General features: G+C 40.3%; 1 protein-coding gene across 6 annotated transcripts in view; it reads right to left on the bottom strand.

Moving 5' to 3' along the window:
* Nucleotides 1-27,923, bottom strand: part of foxp1b (forkhead box P1b) — a 162,181-nt gene that overhangs the window by 130,355 nt on the left and 3,903 nt on the right. For 5 of the 6 annotated variants that reach the window (XM_028997779.1, XM_028997782.1, XM_028997778.1 and 2 more), the window contains exon 2: nt 12,964-13,071. In XM_028997779.1, coding sequence (XP_028853612.1) covers nt 12,964-12,993 — 30 coding nt within the window. In that variant the 5' untranslated portion in view covers nt 12,994-13,071. Of the gene's footprint in view, nt 1-12,963; nt 13,072-27,923 lie in introns of those variants that run through there. The other variant, XM_028997784.1, reaches the window with a different exon arrangement.

Genomic DNA, 27,923 nt, shown 5'->3' with positions numbered 1-27,923 from the left:
CCTATGTAACACAACTATGTAACAATCACCGCTGTGTAAAAAAAAAAAAAAACGTTCTAACAACTGTCAAAGCCGAATATGAACACAAATAGCAAGGCAGTTGGCAGGCAACGTAATTACATACTTTTATTAAAAGTCAGCATTTAAGATTTGTTTTTCAATATGATGATTATCTGGGGACTGAGGTATATTGTTATCTCTTTTTTAATACAGTGCGTTTCCAACCATCAGCTTCAGATTGACTATGCTGGGTAGAAGAAGGAGAAGGTCAGGGGTAAAAAGCTAAATATGACTGCTTACTTTTAACACTAGTATTGTTGACACTTATTGTAATCTCTGCAGGGGCACCCTAATGAAAAAGCACTATGGGGGTAATTCAGATCTTTTAATGAGAATCCTTCCCGGCTGCAGACCTTGGCGCGATAGCCATAATGCATGGCTCCTCTTTTTAATAAAATAATTGTTACAGTTATTAAAGATGAATCTCATCAGAGGCAAGATGACAAAATAATTCATTACCAAAACCTAGGCTTTAAATAGCTGCAAATTAAATTTCCCCTGAAAATATGCTTCCAGATAAATGGGATCGTTATTTCATATAAATATTGGATTTACTGTGCCCTTGAAAAGAGAACAGGAGAGTGGGGTGGGGGTGGTTAAAAAGAAAAAAAAAACCAAATGTGTCCATTAAAAAGTTTTTTTGTGGGTGAACAACAGTTTTTCATGCACAAGGCCGACAAGCTCAGCAAATATGTTTTAATGTTTCTCTTCAGTGCGTGGGGGGAAACAAACACTCAGGAAGTTGAAAAAAATCCACTTCCTCTTCTATCTAGCTAAAAGAAATACCTCTTTCTTTCAAGCACATTTTGATTTCAGAATCTCTCATAATTAAAAGGTTTAGACTAGAACAGATCAAACCACATCATTAAAGTACCCTATTCACCAAATTTTTGAAACTTTTAACCATTTAAGGTCATGTAGTATGTAGTATGCAAACATGGCCTGTTTTGCTGGATTGGTCTTTGATTGGTTGTAGCGGCCCATTGACTCCACAACATATATAAGGGGCGGATGTATAAGTAATCTGAAAAATACCCCAAAATACTGCTACTTTGGAGAGAAATGAACCGGTTCAAATGAATAGATTAACCTGAACATTCATCTGTCTTTAGTGTCATATAATGAAGCACCAAAACATGGAGCTGACTGCCTGTGAATGTCAAGTTCTGTGAGCTGATGTTCTGAAAGATCCACTCATTTCCAATATGGCACACTTATTCACAATAAAGTATATGTGGGCAAATTTGTATCATCTCAATGCCACTAAATATATTGACAAAACAATAATCTATATTTCATTATTTTATGAGGCTTGGACTATACATAGCTCCCTAACCCAATCATTTATTTACAGATTCAAAAAGCATGCCCAGCATGCCTTTTAACCTGTCGTCTGCTCACCCTGCACAACTCACAGCGAAAGGCTTTACGAGGATGACACACACAAGAGAGGGAGAACAACTTACTGGCCACATTACTGTCTGAAAGTTATTTAGCCCAATAAAACACTAAATATATTGTTTGAGTAGAATTACGCTCAAGTTATCAAGGCCCTTTAATAACATCACCGCAACCCCTGATGTTGTTCGGATCAATAAAGCCCATTACGAGCGCAGACCTCAACAAAGATAATGCCGTTCAGCCATGATGAAATAACACTCAGCGGCCACGCAGGGCACCGAGGCGGCTTCTATTAAATAATAAGCCAATCATAAATACTGCCACTTGGCTGCGGTTAATACGCATGTACCACTTGAAAGAGGTGACATTGAGAGCAAAGACAGCGAAGCCAGCAGTTGACAGGATGATGTCAAGAGGTTTCGTTTTTTTTGGACCGACCCCGGGTTTGGGAGTTCCACTGTGACTCAGTCCCAGGGTTTCCTGCAGGAGGGGGTAAAAGGGGAACAGCCTGCACGATTTCTGCTCCCCACCTCGAACACGCCTTCATCCGCCACGGCGCTCTCAACACTCTCTCTCACTCGCACGCTCTCGTCTCACCACAACGATTCAAAAGGATGCAGCCACCAAAAATCGTCTCCGATGACAATTTATTCAAACAATTCACTATTATTAATGAGCCATTCACTTTACTGTAAGATATTGAGTAAATCATTGTAAAAAAAAAATACAAAAATGGTTAGTAATAATAATACTGAACGAAATCTAACCATATTATTAAATCAGGCCTATTTCCTTTTCTTTTTAATGCATTGGGGTGGCCACCCACAATATGCAATGACAAACTCACGTTGATGGTTTCAACCGATTTGATCTGAACCTGCAGTGCCCTGCGATGAGGATCAACAAAAAAAAAAAAAAAAAAAAAAAAAAAAGAGCGAGGGAGAAACTGTTATCAGTGATAAGATCAAGTGGTTTGTGTCTAATAGCCCCTCAGCGCTTGGCGGGGGCTGCATCTCTAATTTCTGCTGTTGTCCACCAGGTGTTGCACTAAATCAGCCGGCAGAGGCGTCTCACACAAACACATGCTCACCTCAGACCTCCCGTTCTTATTCACGGACTACGTTCATTTATTTAGCTACGATGACCCATGAACACCGTGATGAAAACAGCAGCCTGCGGTTTTTCACTCGTCCAGATGTCTCGTCGGCACACGGGTAAATTCACCGGCGAGGCCTGGTCACAGGAGGTCACGGGGGACCGATGGCAGCGCTTGTGCACATTTAGTGTGTGCACGCGCAACAGAAATGTAATTTGGACCACTGCAAAAAGAGACCACAGTATCTGTATCAAGCAAGCTTTGTGACGGAAGAACAGAAAAAAAAGTGTTTGCGAATATTTACAAATGTAAAAAGTCCCCAGTTAAGGTTTCACTTTGCTGCAGAAACGTTTACACAAGTCGTACTGCATGAAGTCTAAACGACAAAAAAAAAAGTGTTTTGTCATAAATTTTCACTCATAGACAGCAACAGCACCAGCAGCCATCTAACCTGGAATGAATCCTGTAGTGGACGAGGACGCTACTTTCTCTTTTAGCCTCCTCACCTGAGAGCAACGTTGTCAGCAGAGCTTTGGCAAAGCAGGCGGTCTCCGGGATGAAAAGGAAACATTAGGAGGCGATTGTGAGCAATGCCTCCTCAAAGCCATCATGTCTGACAGTGTAATATTACAGAACGATAAATAGGCGGCTCTTTAAAAAAAAAAAAAAAAAAAAAAAAAAAAAAGGAGGGGAGAGCGCCAGAGAGGGAGAGACACGCCGCCGCCAGCTGAAAGAGACGGCATAAATAAACCGCGGCACGTCTTTTACCTTCCTCAATTATCCGCCTTTTGACATGCAAGCTGAGCACAGTGCAATTAACATCTGAGGAGATAATGGGGTCTCTGCTCACAGATCAGTCCCCTACATATATTACCCGCCTTTCAGGTGGTTGCGAGGTCTCTCTCGCGGTTGCCCCTTTTTGGAAAGAACATGGAAAGATCTAAGCTGTGTCCTCCAGAAACAGGGTTGGTGACCCATGAACTTGCCTTACATGTATCACCAATGTTAATGTTAAAGCACAAGCAAAGCACAAGGGCCCTTCAATTTTAAGTGGCTCATAAAGCTTAACAACAGAACAGCGTTGGTCACATTTCCATGAACCCTAAAATTGCAAAGCAAAAGTTTCCACGCTGGTGATGAGGTTGTATTTCAGGATATTCAAAAAAGGTACGTCACCTTTACAGGTCACATGAAATTGTGAAATTCATGGTGCGGTGTGTCTGGGTGTAAAAGGAATGAAAGCAAGTTTGGTTGCGTAACATTACAGAATGCACCCAGTTTACAATTCTGTTTCTTTAACATTTTGTAACATATCATTTTAGTTCTCTCCAACTACGTAATGAAGTTGGATGTTGTTTTATTGAGCAATCAAAGATTATGTAATTTACACTGCTGAACTGGCAAATATTTCCTAACCAGTCCTCAGCACCAGCATCGTGTGCTTAAGGAAGATCTACCCAGATATAAGATCTTATGAACGAGTCTATTCACAATCCACAAAATCAAAACGCGGCAAGGCAGAGAGAGATGGATAGAACCCTGTTATCCTCGCTCACTCCTCGGGGACATGCTGCAGGTCCTCACCAACTTCTAAACAACTCAGCAGGAGCACCGCTGGCACCCAGGAAACACGAATCCAGATATTATCCCCACATCACCAATTTTTACTCTATATGTGTATCAGAAGCAGTTCTCACATCGCTTCATGGTTTGAGCCGAGCATGAATCCTGACTGAAAAACATTACTCAGGAACGTGTTGCCGTCATCCCAGTTCTTCACCTCGTATTCTCAAGTAATGCTGAAAATATCAAAATGTTGTATTTACTCCGATATATAAATGGGAGAGCCACTCTAAAAACAACATTCTCGCTGAGAAAGCTGCAGTGAGTGATCCATGAATAAGAAGAAAATGCAGCCTCTCACCAAATTTTCAGCCTCATTAAGGCTATTAACCTTATGCGCATCATGGCGAACACCCTGCCCCTCAAGCCCAGTTGCAACTAGCCAATTAATTTGTTCAGTACCATCATGCCATGATCTCCTGCATCGTTTCTAGAGGGTGGAGAAACACATGAATTAAGTAGACATATTCTCTGCCTCTTCCTACTTGTATGTGTGAAGTAGGACTAGGCGATTATACGATCTTGATCGATGATCATGAAAAAATTCAGCTCAATCTCAATGATCAGCCTTGGGCATTTTTCACAATTGATAAAATGGCACAAATTAGCATCTTTTGTTCATCCTACTAGTATGTGTGAAGTAGGGCTGGGCGATTATATGATCTTGGTCGATGATCATTAAAAAATTCAGCTCAATCTCAATGATCAGCCTTGGGCTTTTTTCACGATGTATAAAATGGCAGAAATTAGCATGTCTTGTGTGTGTCTTTACGTTACATTTAAACAGAGAGATGCGGCTGCCAGATATACCAAGTCATCTAAAAGTTCCCCACAAATTGTTAGCAGTTCCCTGATGACCGTGATTGTATAAAAAAATCCTGAAAACTAGAACAAATAAACAGTAGTATACATGTTAACATTTGCATCACATGCTCTCTCTCAGAATGGGAGAGAGAAAACGTGTGTATGTGTGGATCACTTTGTATGTTTCAAATTCCATAGTCAAACTGCATCCTGATTGGCTTATTTGCAAAGTATTTAACTTCTCTTTCAAAACCGATAACTGCTATCATTACAGTGGAGCATCATGAGCCTGAGCCTGAACTACATAAGCTGAATTTGAGCAAGCTGAATAATATTATTTAAAATTGAGAAAATTACAGCTAGCAAAGAGCAAAATGTCTAAAAATGGAGCCAAGAAGTGTTTATTATCTGTGGTGTCTTCAGTTTCAGTCTAAAATGTGCTAAAAACGTGATAAAAATCAATCAAAAATAAGATCGTTCAACATGGGAAAGAATGTCTTGATCAGTTTGATTTACTATAAGCGCAACAACATGAATTTCTATGTACTGTTAAGGAACTGTTAAAGCTAGACCGGTTTAACATTATTTTCTTTTTTGTTGTCACTGCATTTAAGTTAAGGATTTAGAAAGCAACAACGGAGCTGTGCTCACTATAGATGTGTACAGATGTGTTTTATTTTATTTACACATTTTATTTTCCTAACTGTCTGAAAAGCTGCAGTAAATAGCTTCTGAAATTCAAAATGTTTATTTAATGTGTTTGTTTTATTTATATATGTTAATATAGTTGTGAAATCAATTCACATAGTAATTGTAATCAAGATAATTGTGAAACTGGGATTATTTCTCTGACTACAATCGTACCATAATTTTTTTTAATCATTGCCACCATAGTTGAGAGACAGGCAAAGATTTGGTTCCAATATGGCGACTGGATGTTTATGCTAAACGCTGTCTTCCTCGCCTGCTCATGTGGTGGATCGAAGACAAAATCTCAAGAGCCCAAAGCTCCAACACTTCATAACAGGGTCCATTGTTATACAGGGTGGGCCATTTATATGGACACACCTTAATAAAATGGGAATGGTTGGTGACATTGAACACATTTTATAAGTGGTCAGAAACTTGTAAATAACTAATGAAAGAATAAAGTTACGTTAAAACCAAGCACACCATTATTTTTCTTGTGAAATTACCAATTTCATTTATTTACCAATTTCATTTTTATTGAAATGACCCTCTTCCTACTGAAAAAACAAAAGTTGGATCCAATGGCCGATTTCAAAATGGCCACTATGGTCACCACCCATCTTGAAAAGTTTGCCCCCTCACATATACAAATGTGCCACAAACAGGATGTTAATATCACTGACAATTCCCATTTTATTAAGGTGTATCCATATAAATGACCCACCCTGTAGATGAAGATGAGCGCAAACACCCAAAATCCTTTCACCCAGACACCCAGAGATATATAAGTGCTATAAGAGAACATATGGGCATATCAAGTATATCTCCTGGAATACAGAAATAAACAGTTATAACAGATCTGCATCTTGGAGAAGAGGAACTCATCTGACAATTAGAAGATGTGTGTCAAAACTCATATAAAACTGCTGATATGTATTTTCACTATCACAACTACTTAACATTAAAAAAAGTACATTTTCCAGAAACATCTCATTTAAAAATACACAATATGGCAACACTGAGCACAAGTTCCTGTCTCCTCCTTTCCTCTTGGGTTTCCCTGTTTTATATTGGCTCATAATACCAGTGAACTCTTAATATTCAGCAAACATTAAGGTGATATTAATTAAAGTCAATTTGGGATAACAAATCTCAATTTCGCGAATGTCCCCATGAATAAAATTTCCTGTGAATATTAAAAAATATTTCCCCTTATGTAAACCACTAGATCACCTGACAACACAGACAAACACAGAGATTGCTATTTTCTAAGACATAAATGTTCCTTAATTGATGGCAAGATAAAAAAATATATATATACTCAAGTCATATGTGAAAACCAACCATGGCATGCATTCAGACCAAAAGGGACTGACATTCTCTCCCCCAGTGGGCAAAGAAGGGAGCTGGTCGGGAGAGAGAAAACAATGCTATAGCTAATTAAAACGGACATAATTTGGCTGCTTTTACAAATAGTTGCTGTTCTAGCTGAAAACACATTAGCATCTGTTCAATTAACTGCCCTTTGTCAGTGTAAAGCATTTATCACAATGCCACGTCAGCCTGACAATGACTTTAAGATGCTCAAGCACAGAAATGCCAGCTTCTGGCCAGGTTCATCATAATAGTAGTGGTAAAACAATAATAAGACTATAGTCATATAATTAATTATACCATTATTTCCAGACCAATCTGGCAAAAATATGTTGTAACAAACTAACTGTATTAGTTGAAAGCAAAAAGTAAAAAAATGTTATTTTAAATTCTGGACTATCAAGGAGGAATGATTTTAACATCAGACGTTCCTGTTCTGATGGAAAAGGGACACAAACTCCCAGTGACCTGTGGTGACCCACGACCGGAGCTCCCACTTCTGAGGGTGGGAAAGGCAGCATAGGAAAGGCAGGATTGTCCCTCATCTCTTCCTCCACAGACTTTATGGTTCCAAATATCATCACTACAGGTTAGATGGCACCTTCAACCATGTGCAGTTATGGGGAGATGAGCTTCAAGTCGGCCATCTGGGGGGTTGGGGAGTACATCCTGCGTGAAACCGCATCCTGAGCAAAGCGTCACCGCGACTCACTGTAAATAAATACTCTCTTCTCACAGCCAGGCTTCCGTCAACTGCTGTTGCCTTGCCTTCCAATCACCTTCAAGTCTAAACAGGAAAGCACAGGAGGTGGGGGACAGGCTGGGGGGCAGTACAGGAGGGCGGGAGGAGGAGGTGAGATGGGAGATATGAGCTTTAATTTGCTTCTTGCTGCAGTTTTTTTTCCCCCTCCACCTCCGCACCGCCGTTTCCTATTCTCCTGCAGAGCCGGCTGCCTGGGCTCTGTCCCGCACCCTACTCCTTCCTGTCACCCGACATTATCCATTACACAGACCCCTGATAAAGCCAGGAAGTCACCATTAGGTAAGACGGTACTCTAGACAAAAAAAAAAGAAAGAAAAGAAAAACTCGATACTCGGAACTGACTGCATTTCCCTAACGAGGTGAGTTAAAAAAAAGTTAAATGCGTTACCTGTTAAAGTCTCTATCAAGCACTTACAAGAAGAGATGTAGCTCGAGAAAGGATGCCATTTAAAAAAGAAAGTTACGTTTTATTACAAATATTTGTTGTAATTCATGAATATATTTTTTCTGTATATTTTGATTTCGTGTAATCATTGTCATTATTTATATTCATATAAATACATAGGGTGTAAATTACATGTTAAAATTACACAGAAAGCCCTTCCACCATCACACTGTTCCTGGCCAACCAGCAGCTTTATTACACTCAGCAGAACACTGTGTGCTCCCGCAGCCCACAACCAATCAGGTCTCTTGTCTAGACAAACATATTGGCTAATGGACTTCAGATAGGCTGCTTTAATGATATGGTGATATGGTGAGACTTTTCACATGCATGTGCGTCTTTGTGTGTGTTTACAAATGATAAGACAATGCTGAACATCAAACAATGAGAACTATTTTTAAAAAGAATAAATGAAAAACAGTTTAACTTAACAGTTTAACAAATTAACACTTTTTTTTCCTAAAAAGCCAAACCTCTGAAAGCCAAATTCTGATTCAACATTCCAAAAATGTTGTTAGGCTCTATCAGAATACTGTAGATAACATCATTTATCAATAGGATGTCCTACTAGCTAATGAAAGGATGCATGGTCACAAATCATCTCATTTTCAGCGTTTACGGGCCTGTTTCGCGATTTTGATATAAAGCGCTTCATTTTCCAGTGCTTTTTCCAGTGCTTTTCTTGGACTTCAAGCTGAAGCATAGGGTGATGCTGAACATGCTATTTCTGCTAATTTCACCTTCACAACTGCTGGACAGCTCTTTCCCCTGGCCAGTGCCACTGGCATTCAATGTTCTATTTGTACTTTATCCACAAACATCTTATTTAGCTAATTAAATACCACTACCCCTGGTCAGCGCTCTCTTGGTTGCGCCTGGTTTCATTCAGTGGTGTGATTCGCCAGTGATAATCTACGTCAGGCTGAAGAGGAAGAGCAGAAAGCCTCCGAGTTGAATTCTTATGGCAAATTAGATCAGCATGACAGACAGACAAAGCAAATTGCTCTAATTGTTCAATTATCCATCATTAGCCAGTTGTGCGGAAAAGTGCGGTAATGCGGCTGAAGAGCAGAGTCAAGCGAGTTTTGGCCCTCGTTTGCTTATTTGGCCTTCTGGACTGGAGGGCCTGTAACATTTAGCAACGGCCAAAGGTCCTTAGAATGTCGGACCCCCGACACCCTCACCCACACTCACAGTTATTGACCTCCCTCTGGCTGTGGTAGGCTGGCCTTTAAACAGGCCATGCGGCGCTAGTTCAACAGCTGTCTGGCATACGGTCCACTTCACACCAACGCTGCAAGGGCCGTATCACCAAACCGCTAATGCAACGTAATTGACTCGTGTTCAGCACCTTCATAATTTACTAACACCCATACTTCTCAGCTTTAAGTCCCAAAGGCAATCCCATAGCCCTCTGTTCTTATTGTTTAGGCTAATTGACACCAGTAGCGATCTGTCTTATGTATGGCTTTGGTTTTGTGTGTGTACATTCTCTCCCCGGGTAGGCACGGGTTTCCTCCGGGTGCTACGGTTTCTCCCACTGTCCAAACACACGTACAGCAAGTGAATTGGGGACTGTAAATTGTTTGTAAATTTAGGTGTGTAGGTGAATGGTGTGTGTATGCAACCTGCGCCCCAACCCTGTACGAAAGTGAAATGATTGCCATTGTGATACACAGCACAGCACACAGAGACACAATGAAATGTGTCCTCTGTATTTAACCCAACATCCTTATTGAGCAGTGTGCAGCCATGAAAGGAGATTGGGGAGCAGTGTGTGGGGACGGTACGTGGCCGCGGCACCTTGGCAGACATTCAAACCGGCAACCTTCCGATTAAGGGTCTTCCTTAACCACTAGGCTACCATTGACTAAGTGTGAGTCCCGATCCTGCAGAAGAAATGATGATGAAAAGCAGATGAGGGAGGCAAAAGTTATTTGTTGAGAATAGGTATTCGGGAACTTCTTTTACACCACAGACACACCGCGCACACACTGTTCCCTCACAAAATCACACCTATGGATGCCAATTCACCTAGTGTACAAACACTGGGGAAAATGTGATTATAAAAACGCAATGTACAGTATCACAATATATCATGATCTACTAACGCATAACCCCTGTATTATGATATGTTTCATATTACCAGATTACACAATACATGCCAAAAAGCAAATTACCTCAACGAATGCATTGCAATGTGAATAGCATGATTATTGTATTGTGTATGTGTACTAAAAGACCTGAAACCCCCACGAAACACTCACATGCCATCTTGAATTACTGGAACAAAAACTGCAGTGAGCAAATTTTGATGTCTTAAAAAGTGGGCCTTAATACATGGTTAAGATAATTGAAATCATATCAGACACTTGGACATGGCCTCACCTCTGTGACACAGGGACAGGCGTAGCCTAGTCAAATCTAGTGGGAATAGCAGCAAAAAAAAAAAAAAAAAAAAACCTGGCAAAAGAAAACCAAACCTCCTCCTACAATTTCTTCTTCAAAGGCAGGCCTTTGTTTTCCTGACGTGCCTCTGATATGTTCCCTGTCTGCTGACCCACCCTCCAGGCTCCAGGAGGAAAGGACCTGTCACCCTTGGCCCTGCTGGCTGAGTAGAGGGAGGGTGTGTCGGCCGGCAAGTGGGAGGTGGCAAGGATGACACCCGACCCGGAAATCCTGCCTCTCCACCCAGCCCGCATTGAAACTCCATATAAAACTGGCATATGTAAAACTGCACAGTTTTACTTTGCTTACTCCGGGTCCCGTGCACCTTTTATTTCCTTCCCCCACCTCCCCTAATTCCGCCGCCTATGAAAAATGAATATGAAGATGCGCAGACATTCAATATCACGCCCGGCACGAAGGGAGGCCGGTGGCACGACCAGCGGGCGAATGCAGCATCAGCAATTGTGTCTGGGAGAAAAACACCACGCTAATGCGGCTTTTTATGGTGCGGATCAATGACTCAAGCCATTGCCCACAGAGCCCACAAATGGGGCGTTAAGTGCAGTGGCACAGAGAGCAACGTGCCCCCTCTTCGGCTTCCGCTATGCCTCTCTTCACCACACCCGGCTCCTCAGCCCCCCGCCCCGTCCTCCACGCTCCCGCTGAAAAGCAGCCCACGGTGCTACGCTGCAAAATAGCAACTGTCACCTTCAGCGGTGTTCATTAAGGCAATGCTAATGTTGTCTTGTCCTAATGTAATTGTTTTAATTGAAATTTAATTCCGTGACAATACTCGGAAAGGGGGGGGTGGTATTTAATTGACGTTAGTTGTAATTAATTGCCGGGAAGACTTTTTTCCGTGTTCTTTTTTTTTTTTTTTTATCAAGAGAAGTTGAAACGTAAAAACGAAACCTGACACCAAGACTGGGAGAGAGGGGAGAGTGCAGAGGTGCCTGCTGGGACAGTTTCATCATCATCGGCGCCCCTCCTGCTGATGCGACGAGTCGTGGTGAGCGTGATAGACTCCTCTTCACAGCCGGAGATTTAATTGCCCGCATATCCCATTACCTCTACACAAATGCCACGTTCGTTTCTGATCCCGGGCAAGCCTGGCACTGGCAGCGCGCGCAGCACGGAGCAAAGCTGCGGCACAGGAACCGCTCAGCCAATCACCAAGCGGGCAGATGACGACACGGAGGTCGCTGAATGACAACCATGTACAAATGACATGCAAAGCGGGGAAATACCCAGTTACCTGACCCAATCAAGACTTTTCCTGTCTAGTTGTCGTACTTCCTCAGGTAAAGGAAATAATTTAAATACTAAATCATTTAACATGCTTTGTGACTTGTTTATATAAAATGCAAATGATAATAATATTGTTCATTATAATGTTCATTAACTAGCAAAATATATGTAAACACATCAGACAAATTATTTCTCAATACTTTATTATTAAAGCTAAATATTGTTAAAATTATTTTCTAATTAGTTTCTACAAACAACAATATTAATTAAAGGTGAAAACATACAGTATGTCATTTAATGTTTCATAGAATATTTGTATTAATAAATCAGAATAAACTACTGATTTTAGCAGGAATACAAATATTTAGTTTTTTTATATATACACCAGTACCTATAAAGGCACAAAATATACAAAGTTGTGTACCATTTCTGTGAAAAATGAAAGCACTTGTTTGTATAAAATATTACATCACATTAATGATATTTCAAGTGTGGCTTAATAAACAATTAGTTCTAAATTGTATATTCTGGAATCACTGGGGGAATTTTTGCAAATTTTTGCATTACATGCAAAGTACATACATGCAAAGTACAGGGTGGGTCATTTATATGGATACACCTTAATAAAATGGGAATGGTTGGTGACATTGAACACATTTTATAAGTGGTCAGAAACTTGTAAATATCTAATGAAAGAATAAAGTTATGTTAAAACCATATTTTTTCTTGTGAAATTAGTAATTACCAATAAATTTGATATGTCACATGACCCTCTTCCTATTGAAAAAACAAGTTGTATCCAATGGCCGACTTCAAAATGGCCACTACGGTCACCACCCATCTTGAAAAGTTTGCCCCCTCACATACACTAATGTGCCACAAACAGAACGTTAATATCACCAACCATTCCCATTTTATTAAGGTGTATCCATATAAATGGCCCACCCTGTACTAAGATTCAAGTTAACAGCAGTAATAACCCATGAACATGTTGTGATGGTGTTTACATACCTCGGTCACACGTCTTGGTGAGATTGGCATTTCATCCTGCCAAAGAGAATTCAGCTCAAATACGTCAAGGGCGAGATCATGGATGACTCACCGAGGTCACCTTATCATCTGCATAAAAGAGATAAATATCCATCAATTACAAGCACAAATTTTTAACCACCATTTGCAGAGGTGGGGGAAGTACCTACAGCGCTCTCAACCCACGTAGACACAAATGGTAAGAACAAAAAGGAACAAAAAATAAACACGATCACCTCTGACGACAAAAGAAATTGTACAATGACACATTCCTTCCAGTGGTAAATTAGCACTGGCCTAAATGCATTTGAAACCGACAGTGAGGCTGATCTGATATGTCTGATCAGCACTTACTACTAATGTTAATGGAAATTGTTTTCTTAAAACAAAAAAAACGTAATAACAAGGAGAAATCTAAAAGAGTGGAGATTTCCACCAAAAATATACATCACATGATTAAATGCATCATATGACCTTTGGCCTTCAGCCCAATAAATATCCTAAAGGGAGAAAGTTTTAAGGTCAGTGCTCTCTATCGACATCATCAAACTAACAAATGTAGGAATATATTTAGGACGAATGGTGTCCATCCATCTAATAGAAACACAGACTGAGGTGCCACTGAGCTGCTCACCGGGCGCCTTTCACGGCTGCCCACTGCTCTGTAGTCCTGTAGTCCACTCATATCCATATGTTAATGGAAGATAGCACCAGAGCAGGTATCAGATATCTGTAGTAAAATGTCTGGAGGTATACCCATCAGCTTGTGTGCTAAAGCCTGAGTCTGTAACACGAGCTCACAAAGAGTAGTGTGTTTTATCTCCTCAGGATTGCTGTGATGGCATTCTGACAGAGGACAGCAAATGATTTGAATCGTTTGTTCAAAGCATTTGCAGTATGATGTTTTCAGTCTGGGTTTAAGTCACTAGCTCTTGTCATAGGGAACAAGTACCGAGTTTGCTTGGTCGTATGTCAAAACCACTTCTTAAGACACAATGACTAAGTCAGTGTGTGTGTTCTGTAAAAACACGGCACCTAAATGTAACGCTGATGTCATGCAAGGTCTCAAACTGCAGACACTACAAACCGCAGAGACGACATCTCAACATGCCATATTTCATGGGTATATGTGCGGAATTCAGTCCAGCCCATTAATGCGCCGCTGCATCCACGGTGCGTCTGCATTCCTCCGGCCAGCGTCAGCCTCGGAACAACGGCCCCCGAGATAAGACCCTTCTGATTAGCAGACTGGGTGCATGCCATTATTCAAAAGGTACGTCCGTCCCCACAGACTGCCCCATCCCTTTTTTAGGAATCATAAAAGTGTGCTTCAGCTCTACAAAGGACTGGCCGATACGAGTGGGTGGGAGTTTGTGGGGTCGCCATGCTGCCCTGACATGGTGGCCATTCTTTCTTAGGCTCACCATGTACATGCCTTTTTGTTTTTCCAAAGACGCATTCCGGCACACATGGCTCCTGCGCAAATTGCGATCCCTGTCAGTTCCCAAAAGAAACCAGCCACCAGCCACTTTGAAGCAATTTTGCTAATTGCCACTTGTACGTGCGTCAAGTTTCCTGGCGCTCTGAGAAAAAAGGGCTAAAGGAAAGACTAGAATGTGTCGCCCAGGTTTGAGTGAAGCACAGGTTGGGGGTTTCCCCAAGCTCACAGCAATGCAGAATAATGCAAATAAAAAAAAAGTCTTGGTTTTGTTCCTTGTCTCTCTTCTGCTTTCTCTCTAAATCACTGAGAGATTGTGACAGAAAAAAACGAATGTCACCCAAAACAAAGGCTTCCGGAGTGGCAAGTCGGATCAATGGCCTTGACCCATTAAGACCTATCATCCCCTGCAAGTCATCTGTGGGGAGCCAGGCCCAAAGGACACCCTGCAGTTGACCCTAAGTGATTCAGGACAATTATAAAAGAGTGGTCTTTCAGCACGGATGCCCACTTGACCTAAGCAAGGGAGGAGTGGAAAACGTACATGATTTAAATCCCTCGCCAAGCCATGCTGACAAGGTGACGGGGTCAATGCAGACATTAATGGGTCACTGTGTGGCCCACTTGGGAACAATTACTCCCGGTCACAGCTAAGTGGACACTTGATTGAACACGACGCAGGCAGGACACACTTTCCACAGATAACAATCAGTAGGACCATTTAGGATAAAAAGCCCTTGTGATGGTGCCTTTATGGACAAAATTCATCTTCCTTTTCTTTCCCCTTTTAAAAGACGCTGCGAGTGATCGAAGGCCATTCTCCTGCTTGGATGTGACTTGGCATTAACATTTGCCAGCTGCAACATTTAGAGGAATCTTTAAGGAAAAATAGGTTGATTCCATGAAATAAATTCTTAGTTAATTCATTTTAGTTTTGCGCAGTTTTAAAAGTTTGTATGAAAAAAAAAATATTTTTAAATTTCCAAACCCATGTAAATGTAAGACCTTTAAAAACACTTATATATGTGATTTAAGACCAGTTTAAATCTCATGTCCAGAGAGGGTAAACATACAAAGGAAAAAGAGCCAGGATTGCTTGCAATGTAAATTCATTTTAGCATGAATTACATTACAAAGATAGTGATAGTTATCAAGATGTTTTTGTTTTGTCTGTTTTAAAGATTTCATGGTCAATAGTCAGCTGGGGAATATTACAAAATATTGTGCTATGATTTTTATTATGTCAATTTGCATATACTCCAGAATGTGATTAAGTGCAAAGTCCCTCTTTGCCATGAAAATGAACTTAATCCCCAAAACCTCATTCCCACTGCATTTCAGACTGGCCACAAAAGGACCTGCTGAGATCATTTCAGTGATCCTCTCATTAACACAAGTGAGAGTGTTGACCAGCACAAGGCTGGAGATCATTCTGTCCTGCTGATTTGAGTTAGAATTGCAGACAAAAGAAGGGTGATGCATGAAATCATTGTTCTTCCTTTGTTAACCATGGTTACCTGCAAGGAAACATGTGCAGTCATCGTTGCGTTTCATTAAAAGGGCTTCACAGGCGAGGATATTGCACCTAAATCAACCATTTATCAGATCATCAAAAACTTCAAGGAGAGGTACAAGTGCTTCAGGGTGCCCAAGAAAGTCCAGCAAGCGTCAGGACCGTCTCCTAAAGATGATTCAGCTGCGGGATCGAGGCGCCACCAGTGCAGATCTTGCTCAGGAAGCGCAGCATGCAGGTGTCAGTAAATCTGCACGCACAGTGAGGCCAAGACTTTTGGAGGACGGCCTGGTGTCAAGAAGGGCAGCAAAGAAGCCACTTCTCTCCAAGAAAAACATCAAGGACAGACTGATATTCTGCAAAAAGTACAGCGACAGGACTGCTGAGGGCTGGGGTGAAGTCATTTTCTCTGACGAAGCCCCTTTGAACAACTGAAACAGGTCAATGGTTCTGTTTGGTATAAGGCTCGGAGGCTGATGTTTGATTCATGAGATTCTCCTGTTCTTTCTGATTACATTATATTTCCTGTCATGGCTGAGCTGCAAGGATCCTTTATTTTTCTTGACCTTTCACCCCAAAACACCACAGCAGGGAAATGAACCATTTGTATGGCATAAAACCCTACAACTTGGCAGAGCTGAGAACCAAAGTTACAGGGAACATTTGAATTGTACATGCTAGAGGCAGCAGCAAACCAGGTAAGTAGGTTTGGAAAAAAAAACAATACCGATGAACTGCTTCGTGCAGGGCAAAAATGATCCCTTCATGTAGGTGTGTGGCTTATCGATTCGCAAACACATTTCGGGTGGCCCCATTTGCATAAGCCACGAGTTCGGCGCAGGCATTGTGTTCTGGCGATGTTTACTTGTTTCGCTCCTGCAGAAAATCATTCCCACATTGGACTTTCGGCAGCAGCCTGCCCAAGCTGCAACTGAGGGCTGTTAGAAGCTGCGGCCGCCCATGCCACCACAGTTCACTGCACCAGGAGGAGAAACTGAGACGAGAACGAGAGAGAGAGAGAGAGCGAGCGAGGCCCAGATGATGCTGATGAAGGTGGGTGTAAAAGTGCAACAGACAGGGGGCACGGAACGAGTGAGGGAGCGGGTGAGAGAGAGAGAGAGAGAGGATAAGAGTCCACGGAGAAGGAGAAAGCACTCATGGTCTCAGTCTATAAATAGTGTGTTTGTTGTCCCCCTCCCTTCTTTTTGTAAAAAAAAAAAAAAAGGGTGGTAGAAGCATCACTTCAGACGCAAGCTCTCTCTCTCTCTCTCTCACACACACTTCCACTGCTCCCTTCGCCCAGGGAGAGGCAGAGGCATCCAGGAAGTGGCGTGTTAGTGTAGAGGAAGCATACTGAGGCGAAGGATGTCTCCTCTTTACCTCTCCCCACCTCGCTCCTCATTAGCTGGGCTCCGCTCCAATTCATTTAGGGACCCCTGAGAAAAAAAAAAAAATCACTTCCACCCCTCACACCCCCGCCCGAATCTGCCAAAATGACACAACATTAGCGCATTTGCATATGCAAAAACGCAGGGAAGCAACAGGCTCCGCCGTTCAATTGACCTGCTGCTTGTTGTGGTAGAGAAGTTATTCCTGCGGATGATTTTGTAACCAAGTGGGCGTCATGTGAATACCATCTGGGTACCACTTATTTAAAGCTGGCAGCGCTCCCATGGCAGGCAGCCTGGCAATGAGGAGGACGGGAATAAATTGCATCATTTACTTAACATCCATTTGCCGTTGTGCCCGTTAAAAAACACATGAGTAAATAATTTTATTTATTGTATTTTTTTGCCAGTTACGACTGTCAACCAAATTTAAGCACGAGGTGCTCTGAGACCTTCGCCACAACCAATGTGGGCAACATTTATCCTGTTCAATGTAAAGAAGAGAAGGTAGAGAACAGCTTGTGTAGATTTGTGCTCCTTGTATCACAGCACACATTAAGGGCAGTGTTGGCCTAGTGGGTAAGAAAGCGTTTGACGGTTCGAATACCAAACCGCCAAGGTTAACTGAGGTGCCACTGAGCAAAGCATGGTTAAATACAGAGGAAACATTTCGTTGTGTCACCATGTGCGGTGCTGAAGTGTCTCACAATAACAATCACTTCACTTTCAAATGACACATGGCAAAAAGCATTCCTACAATCACCACTAGAGGTGTATTAGCTACATGTAAATGCACTCAAAACTCATCTCTGATTCCACCCAATTAATTTGGGAAAAAAAATTTTTTTAAATGCCAGCATGATCAATTGATTAAATCAACATATCACAGTGGTATGTTTCATGCTTTTTCCACAACATGAAAAAGCTCTTACAATAATATTTAATTGTAGATATTTTTCTAGCCTCTGTGTGTGTGAGTGTGTTACAAGGAAGAAAACAACATGAGGAAAAAGCTACACCTCCTGCGTATACCAGGTCCATTCATCAGGGCTATTCGCAGAGACTGAGCAGTTGGTAACATTCCAAACCGGTTAGCCTGCATGATGAGCTAAAGATGGTAATGTTTGAGCTGGATTTTAAAACAATGATGCACAGGGATGGGACAGAAAAGCCATACAGCAATATATTGTATAACTTCCTTTGGTGAGATATGATAAGCTCATTGTGAATTCATTGTTATTATGGGCTATATGTTATTGTACTATGGCATTCTCTGTGATTCCCAGTGTTGCCAAGTCTGGAAAGAGAATCCTAGTTGGTGAAAACAAGCATGATATATAAGTCTAAAACACTTAACATTCACGGATGTAGATAGAATATAAGAGGAAATAAGCGTCTTCAAAAGGCATTCCAGCAAAAAATTCAGATTAGCTGGTCCCTGTGATATTAACCTCTTGACGAGAAACATTTTTCCACCAAACAAATGCTGAAAATTTGTTTTGTGCAAGTTCATGTTTTTTGTACTATAAAGACAAAGTCACTAATAATAAGCAGACTTGGCAACACTTACTTCAAAGCAAGATGTGGAAACATTTCTTCACAGCCAAATGCAGCCAGTTGGAGCAAAGACAAGTCACATGGTCCTTGAGGTTCAAAGCAACAATGGGCAAAAAATGAGGTAGGCTATGTGGAGTCAGACATAAAAGCCCTCTCCCTCACCCCTCGCTCCATGGAGGGAGGCAGACCAGCAGACCCTTCATATGTCAGCTTGCACATAAAGTAGCATCTCCCTAAAATTTGAACACTTCACACGCTATTTTACAGCATTATAAACCAAATGCTATTGAGTGACATTAACAATCCAATCTGAACCAGATTTTTTGTAAAATAATAAAGCAACTCTCAGTTGGATAAAACATAGCATGTACCATTCCCACTTATTGAAATCTTTAACAATATAAACTGCTTTACATGATCGATTATAAAGTAATGAATCATTTTAATGTAGCTGCTATGATTCTGGTCTGCTCAGTGTCCACAGCACTCTCTCTGTCACTCTCTGTCACACAATACTATCATGAGTTTATAAAGATATCCCTCTTCTTGTGAGGGGAAAAACAACATGCCTAGCAACATCGACAGTTTATTGTATGCCATCTAGTCCAAAAATGAGATTTGGATTTTACAAGAGGAATGAAATGATGCCAACTCTGTGAATGACAACTTTGAAGCACTTCTTGCAAATGCGCATGTCCACATCTTTTGGTTTCCCCCATTCATCTGGTTGATACCCGAAATACTTCCAGACAGTGCTCTTGCTTTTTACCTTTTCTAGCATGCTCGGTGCTGCAGAATTGTTTTAATTTGTGTCTCTGTCATGTAAACATTTGATCCTACAGATGGCCAGAGGGACGGGCTGCCCGCTGCAATGCCTGGTGAAAACAGTTGTAGTCTGTGGCAGATGCAAAACTGGATTAAGTATCAATACCAGTGCTAAATGATATTGAAATTGATACAATATTTTAGTATCGATACGTATCTGAAAATCTTTTTTTTTTAAGAAACATTCATCCCAACAAACTTTAAACAGTGAACGCCATATATGTTTGTGGTTAGGCTTGGCTCGCTGGAACACTAATGTCCTCAGAAAACTACAGAACTTGACTCTAAATGCTAAATTTCCCCCATTTTGGTGTGTGTAGATTACAAGCTAACGATAACAATAACAATACTGATACCAACTTGATATCGGAAATATTTAGGACCAATCCGCACATCCCTGATCCGATCCTCTGAGCTGCCACGCTCTAAACGGCAAAGCAGAATGGCCATAGCACTCTATATACATATTGGCATTTCTGGCCACTGCAGGACCACAGACAGGCTAGGGAAACTCGTATTAATGTTAAACAAGCTCAATTTTCATAATAATTTATTTCATAATTTCAGCAGCAGTCTGAAGAATATATAGACTTGTATGTAAAATGTGTGGTCATGACTGTATTTTTCTCTGTAAATACCATGATCATTGCATCACCCAAGCCAACCCAGTAATATTAAATGTGACCACAGCCGGTCCGAAACCCAACCCTGCTGCTTCATTTAGATATGAGGGTTCAATTCAATCAGGTGGTTTGGCATCAAAACACCATTAGGTAAATCAATATAGAAAAATTCTTCTCAACTGTGAGTTCACGTCTTAGTTGAAGCCGCTCTGTTGTGGCAGAAACCTCCACCCTTTTAGCTGTTGCCCCCTGCTTCAGAACAGGCAGACTGACTGCCTCCTGTCTGTGATCATTAACATCTCCTATTACCACCACCGGTAAACATATCAAATAAACAAGCAGCAGCCAGTCAATTAGAAGCTGCCTGTTTCATCAGGGTTCAAAATAGCACAGAAAATATTTTATGTTCACGCTTTATGACAAGGATGTTTTTTTAATGCATTTTGGACTTCAAAGGTCCCATCAGTTTAGCATCTTTTTAATTCGTCGCAGGTTTCAATGGGAAACACATCATTCTGCAAAATAATTAGTACACAAGCAGTGATAAGGTCATTAATATGCGTACCAGCTCCCTTATTAAAGGCTTTTTAATTGTGAACAGATTAGTAGTGAAAGGATTTCTGTTGTTTGTACATGAGGGGATGTTAAAAACTGACATCAAAAAGAGAGAGAGAATACTGTTCGGCTCAAAACAGAGAGAAAGACACAGTGATGACCGAAACTGCACACACACACACACACACACACACACACACTCTCTCTCTCTGCAAGCCCACAGCACTCACGGATCAAATCTCTGCATTCAGATGCATTCGCATCCTGAGTGGCAGCTCCAAGCTGAAGCAACAAGGGGGGAAAAGGGAAAGAGGGACGTGATCAAAGGGGGGCAACTTTCCTTCCAGTTGTGGTGATGGGGAGAAGGCCCTGCCATGTTTCATGTCTTGTAAGGGAGGGGCTGCCTGTAGAGATCACACCAGAGCTATGACTCAAGGCTGATGGTTCCTCTGAGGTGCTATGAAGGCAGTAGAGAGCCAGAAATGGACTAGCACCATCAGCTAATTAGGGTTCAAATTAAAGCAATTAATCAATTGGACCTTGCACAGTAACTACAGTACTGTATACTACAATGTAGTTTTTACATTACTAATGCAATCTTCAAGGGATTCACTTAAGAAAGACTTTTAAAAATGTAATTTCTCTCCCAGAATGTTCTGTTTGATTGAAAGTGAAAGTGAAAATGGATCTATGCAATCCATCCGCTCATTTCAGTTTTGGTTTGTGCTGTATGTTTGTTTTAATTCCTTCCTCCTCTCTTGTGCAATGAAAATTCTTTTAGGTACAAGTTGCAGAAAGTAGTAGGCGACAGGAAAGAAAATGCACTTAAATATCCTTCACTTTCTAAACCAACTAATCCAGGCCAGAGTCACAGAGATGCTAAAGCCTATTACATTAAATATCATTTATAATAACATGTATCGTGTTAGGTGCAGCCTGGCATTCTGATTGGTTCAGAGGAATCCTGAGCATGAGACTCAAATAACACTGCACCATATTACAGTTTGCAGTTGCTTAGATACGGCTGAAGAGGTATTTTGATAAAAATATATATTAAAATGTAAATTGTACATTGTTGTAATCATCATAACAAACAAGGCAAAAATACAGATATCAACAATGCTGATATCTGAGTCTATATTTTTATCATTGCTTGATTCAAAGATCTTGCTGATTTATTTGTACAAAAATATTAATGAGTCCCACTGAACCAAATGCCATGTTATCCACACAGGCTAATAATAATAAGACTTTAAAACAGGTTGACAGCCAGCAAGTTGCTTGTTACTAACATTGTGTGATTATTCAGTTTCTAGTTAAACATTACCTTATTACCTTTTCATAAAGGAAAAGGACATTAAAAACATGACTCCATTTAACATATGCATTTACTTTGACCCTTTTAGTGCTCAATGGTCAGACCCGAATTAAATATATTTACAGATTTATGTGCTTGCCAGTAGGGCTGTGCAAAATGGCATAAAATTCATATTCCAATATAAATTGAACCATAGAATAGTATAATTGCAGTATATAATTTGATAAGTAAATTTAAATGTAACTGTTTTTGAAAGTGTAACGTGTCCATAGCAAAGGCGCTACAGCAGGAAATTGTATAATAAACTTTTTACAGACATATAGCATAAGCGCATACCAAATGAAACAATATCTGGACAATTTTACTGAAAATGGACTTTCTGTTACACCCATAAGGCCAGTAAAATACCAGGTGTTTGTATGATGCGAGCGATTACATAACATTTTATAATTTTCTGTATTCAGCTGTAGAGTTTAAATAACACTATGCTTGTTCATATTTTATCATGCAGTTTCCAAGATTTTATTTTTTGTGTTTTATAAATCATAACCCAATCGCAGGCGCAGAACCAATTTGGCAACTGGTACGGATTGGGCACTGACACGTGCACTGCACTTAGTAAACCCGGAAGATTACTGACAGTTTGACAGTTTTATTTTAGTTATTGGGTCTGCAGTATTATTAAGATTTGTAAACTCTAGATTTAAGCATTACTGGAAACTGACTTTTTTAAAGATTCACGCAAACCCTGTGTGCTCTGTGCACAGGTGAGGAGCGCATATTTCTGTGGTAGGCCGGTATAATAAAAATGTATATCCCATACCGCTTACACCGTTTATACCATGCGGCCCTACTTGCCAGAAACTTTAACTCCAATGTGGGATCCTGAATTGAACAAATCAGTGAGTGAATGTAAACTAGCAAAGAGAGTCAAACATCTAAACAATTTTGACCCCCTCTGGTGAATAGTAGTGAGAAAAACTGAGAATCTGGCAAACACTGTCTAACACTCATATTTGCAGATAACTACAGCAATAACATGGGAAAGATGAATGTGAGGTCAGCACCTCAGTGACATTAGTGTTAGGTGCATTCCTTCTGACTTCTAAGCTGTCATGAGAGCCCTACCTAGTGTTGTCAAAAGTCCCGGTGCCAAGTCGGTACTAAAAGATTTTAATGTTACAGTACCAGGTTTTCTGAAGTACCGTGGTACCGAGCACCCGGTCAACCTGGTTCTTGCTGCGCTATATGATAGGTGCATATTGTGCAGTTGCATCTTCTTCGTAAAAGCACGACATGGCCACTGGCGGTGCTGCTGTTGAGGCGGCTCTTGAAATAAACATTGTTATTTGCTTAGTTAATCGTTAGCATAAGCGTGGCTAATGCTAACACGAGCGTTGGAATAAAAGTTTTTTATTAACTATTTAATGCTCCTACAGAACATAATAGCGGACTATTTCCTGGTGGAAAAGAAATATGGGTACACCACCTCAACTATCGGAGTTTGCCAGGAAGTATCTGTGACTTTCTGCATCCCGCCGTGCATCTGAACGAGTTTTCAGTACTGCAGGGTACACTGTAAGCCCGAGACGCTCAAGACTGACTCAGGAACACGTTGAGATGTTAGTGTTTCTTTCTGAAAATCTGGAAATGGCAAAACAAAACAAAAAAAATATATTTATTATAATTAAATTTTGCCGGAACATTTAAGCACAGAGGAAGTTTTTTGTAAACATGTTCTTTTCAAAGATTGTAATTTATTTAGTTATTTAATTACTCAAATGTTTAAAATGCCTTGGTTTTGTTTTATTGAAGTATTGTTCAGTCGTGGCATATTTTGTTTAATCTATACAAATGTTTAGGTTTATAAATAAGAAGAGTATGTTATTCAGCCATTATTGTTTGTTAGTAATAAAAATAGCTTGTTCAATTCATGTTTTTGTGTTTTGCTTTGGTACCAAAATTGGTACAGAGAACCATGGATTTTCACTAGTATTGGTACCAAATACTGAAATTGTGGTACATGACAACATTAAGCAGGTGCAAATGAGAATAGTAGGAAAGCTGCTACTATAAATCCAAGAATTTTCTATAATATACCTTTTTAATAAAAGCATAATATTGAGTAGTACATACGGTATGTGGCGTAATCTATTAGTGGAGTGAACATTCACTGGTTTTACGATTACGATTTACGATTATCAATGCACCGATGCATCCCGTCATTTCTTCACCAGCGTTTGGTTTAGCTGCGTGTTCGGATGGCATAAAATAAAGGCTGCAGGCAACGTTTTCTTGGCTCAGTTTCTGCCAAAATCCAGACGAGCGTTAAACAGCATCAATCAAGGGCATTCGCTCGGAGGGCATTCATTTCGAACGTCCATGTGGACGCGGCTTAACTTAAATCAAATCAAATCAATCTTTATTTATATAGCATATTTTAACAACCTAGGTTGACCAAAGTGCTTCAGTACTAAGAATAAACACAACCAACAGTTGAACACATACATCTGCATCATAATGTATCAATTAATTTCATCATGCCTATAATCAAGAGAGGAGAACTTGCTTGCCAATCTAACACAAATATTGCCAACAAGCATTTAGCTTTCACTTTTTGCTAGTATTAAGATACAGTGGATGATACAGAGCAAAATAATATGGAATGTGTCAGTGCTCATTGCAAATAAGGAGTTAAGGTTACATTTGTGACACGTTAATGGCAAAACTATCATCAAGAATCCTGAAATACACAATGGCAGATGCATGCAGGTTCACAAAAATTAATCAATTTGCAATCAGTCATAAAGATACCAGCTTTATTTTTCATTTCCGTTCATTCACAGAACAACTGATTTGGCTCTAGGTGCATAGACGTCCTGAAATTTCTGCAAATGTAAAATGCAACCATTTTTCAAATTTCAGTGGAATCCCCCATTCATGTTTGTCTTCACGTTCTTATTTTGCTTGGTATAAGGGTGATGTAAAGTCTTATATTAGACTGAATCTACAGGCACACACTCATCCTGGGCTTTCTAATCATAATCCTCTTAGAATACAACATATATAATGGTGTCAAAGTGGCATTAAATAAATAAACCTGCAAAGTAACACCATGTTCTCCCATCATCAGGCAGGTATGGGCAAGCTTTGGAGTAAAATAAGCAAACTGAAGACCGACTTGGAAGGAAACTTTTTAAGAGTTTCTACTGGAATTCTAAAATCTGAGACCCAGAATGTCAGTCAATACACAAGCTAAAGCATTATAACACGACTGTAGATATATCATTTTGATTACGTTATAAGAATGAATTCACAGTGATATCAACTAAGAAACACTGTCTTAACCACTGCACAGACCATAATAGGAACCTGTTTTTCTGACACTGAGAAAGTCAATTAGCATGTAGAGTTAAAGCTGATAAGCACGTTCCACACAGCACCACAGACAAGCATATGTTTCTGAAAGCCACACATTATGGCCAGAGGAAATATCCAGATCTCCACACAGAGTCAGAAGCAGTAATGGTCCCCACACAGACGCAGGGGCTTCAGTGTAAGCCCATTAAAATGCGATCTGAGGAAAAGTGGCAAATAAATTTGCAGTGCAGAAAGTGCCCACCCACACAACTTTTTCAATAAGGCTTTCTTCTGCTGCAGCTTCCATCTGCCAATCAATCAGTCAACAGAAAGCAAGCGAGGACCGCTGTGGACCCAGGGTTCTGCTGCAATTTCTTATTTACTCTAGTGATGTAAGCGCCGGAACGAGTTCTCTTACCTAGGCACCTAAATAAAAATAATATATATTCAAATAAAAAGACAAATATAAGCTAGTTAGATCTAAAGTAAAATAATTTTTTTTTTTGTTCAAAATTATTGAAGAGCTCCAGGTTACATTTCCAGAACCATGCAATTCAATACGATATTTCAAGTATCAACACAGATCATGAAAAGAGAATTTCCTACACGATTTTCACTATTGGTTATGCATGTATGCAATCCTATTTCATATTCTGATTTTGAAAAAGATTTTTGGCCAGTTTTACCATTTTTCAGGTTCAATCTGCAGACAGATGTAACGCTCACTCACAACGAACATTCTAGTGAATTCAACTCTTTTAGAATTCAATATGCTGTTTGCATTTTATTTTGTATTACCCTTTTGGTTTATTTTCTTGCTTGTTCCACTTGTGTTCCCCTGTAACACTGTAAATTTCATTAAATAAAAATCTATCCAAGTCCTCTGTTACATTCATAAATATATGTATTACAGGAGGAATCCTGTACCACAGAGCAATCAAACCTGAACAAAGCTGTCAAAAACGGGTTCATCTGATCAGGTTGACTTAGATATATATCACCATAAATCACCAATAACTTTAATCCAGATGTTTCTGTTGTTAGCTGAGACTGTCAATTTAACTAAACTTGCTGTTGTATGTATGTATTTTCTACAGGGGCTAGAAAAGATCTGAATGAAGACATTACACGGCACAATGCATAAATCTGTCATTTGAACACCACAGTGACAGAGAGCATGTGCACACAAACACAGCCCAGTGGACAGCTGGGGGATACAGGTGTACAGGTCCACACTGGCAGCTGAGTGCACAGGCTGCAGCATATGGCCAGGCCCACCCCCCAACTGTAACTACAAATGCATGTCTTAGTATATATAATAAATATACACACACACACACACACACACACACACACACACACACACACACACACACGTCAAGTGGCCAATCATCACAGCACTGGTGAATTAAGAGATATAAAAGAGTAAAAAAAAAAAAAAGTCACTTGTACAACCATTTCAGAAACCTTCGATTAGCCCTTGTAAAAAACTCAATTATAATATCCTGTGCTTGAGGCATCACATGAAATGTCCACTTTTCAGAAAAACATAGAACTTGTTCCACGCAAGTAAGCCAGATGCAGTATGAGTTTCAATTCGACCACAAAATAATACAAAATAAAAGTAGTTCTGGTTCCACTAGCACATTTCTTCAACAAGGGTCTTCTGCTTACATACATAATCAGAAGTCCAGAAGGGCTTTCCAGAGTGCTCTCTTTAGTGTTTACTAGCATCTGTAACACAGCCTTCACAGGGCACAACTTCTCCCAAGGTTAATGCCACATCTGGCCCAAGCAATGGCTTTACAATGGTGGGATGCATGTAAAACTTTTAGGATTCTCTTTTATTTTGATACTCATGACAGGGTTTGTCAAAGAAACCGTTTGCCATTTGGCTGAAGTTTTTCAGATTAGTAAATAATAATAATAATATTACTAATTTATTACTATCATTAAGTACGGATGGTCCGGATGTGATCATGACATCATATTATGTATTGGTTATCTGACAGGCAGAAAGCAGCACACAAAAGCGGCACTACGCAAGCTTCTGCTCACACCGCAGTGAATTTGGTTGAACTTTGACATATTGTTGCACGACCCATAGAAACAGAGCATCAAGTCCAGCACTGGAACCAAGCTGAAAGAGAGGTTGGTTACAGTTAGTGATGGGCTTAGGTCTGTCTACACCTGATGTGATGTAGATCTGCCGACTGCTGCAGAGGTCGTGGCATTGGTAGGTTTTTTTTTTATTTTTTACTTCTTTATATGCTCAGTCATTTTTTTGGTTTCTGATATATATATATGATATATAGATATATATATAATATATCTTTAAAAAATAAGAAAAGTTGATCCACTGTGG

Source organism: Denticeps clupeoides, chromosome 12 (genome assembly GCF_900700375.1).
Source record: "Denticeps clupeoides chromosome 12, fDenClu1.1, whole genome shotgun sequence".
NCBI classification, from domain to species: Eukaryota; Metazoa; Chordata; class Actinopteri; order Clupeiformes; family Denticipitidae; genus Denticeps; species Denticeps clupeoides.
The sequence above is the reverse complement of the archived record's forward strand: the minus strand, read 5'-3'. Positions and strand labels throughout refer to the sequence as shown.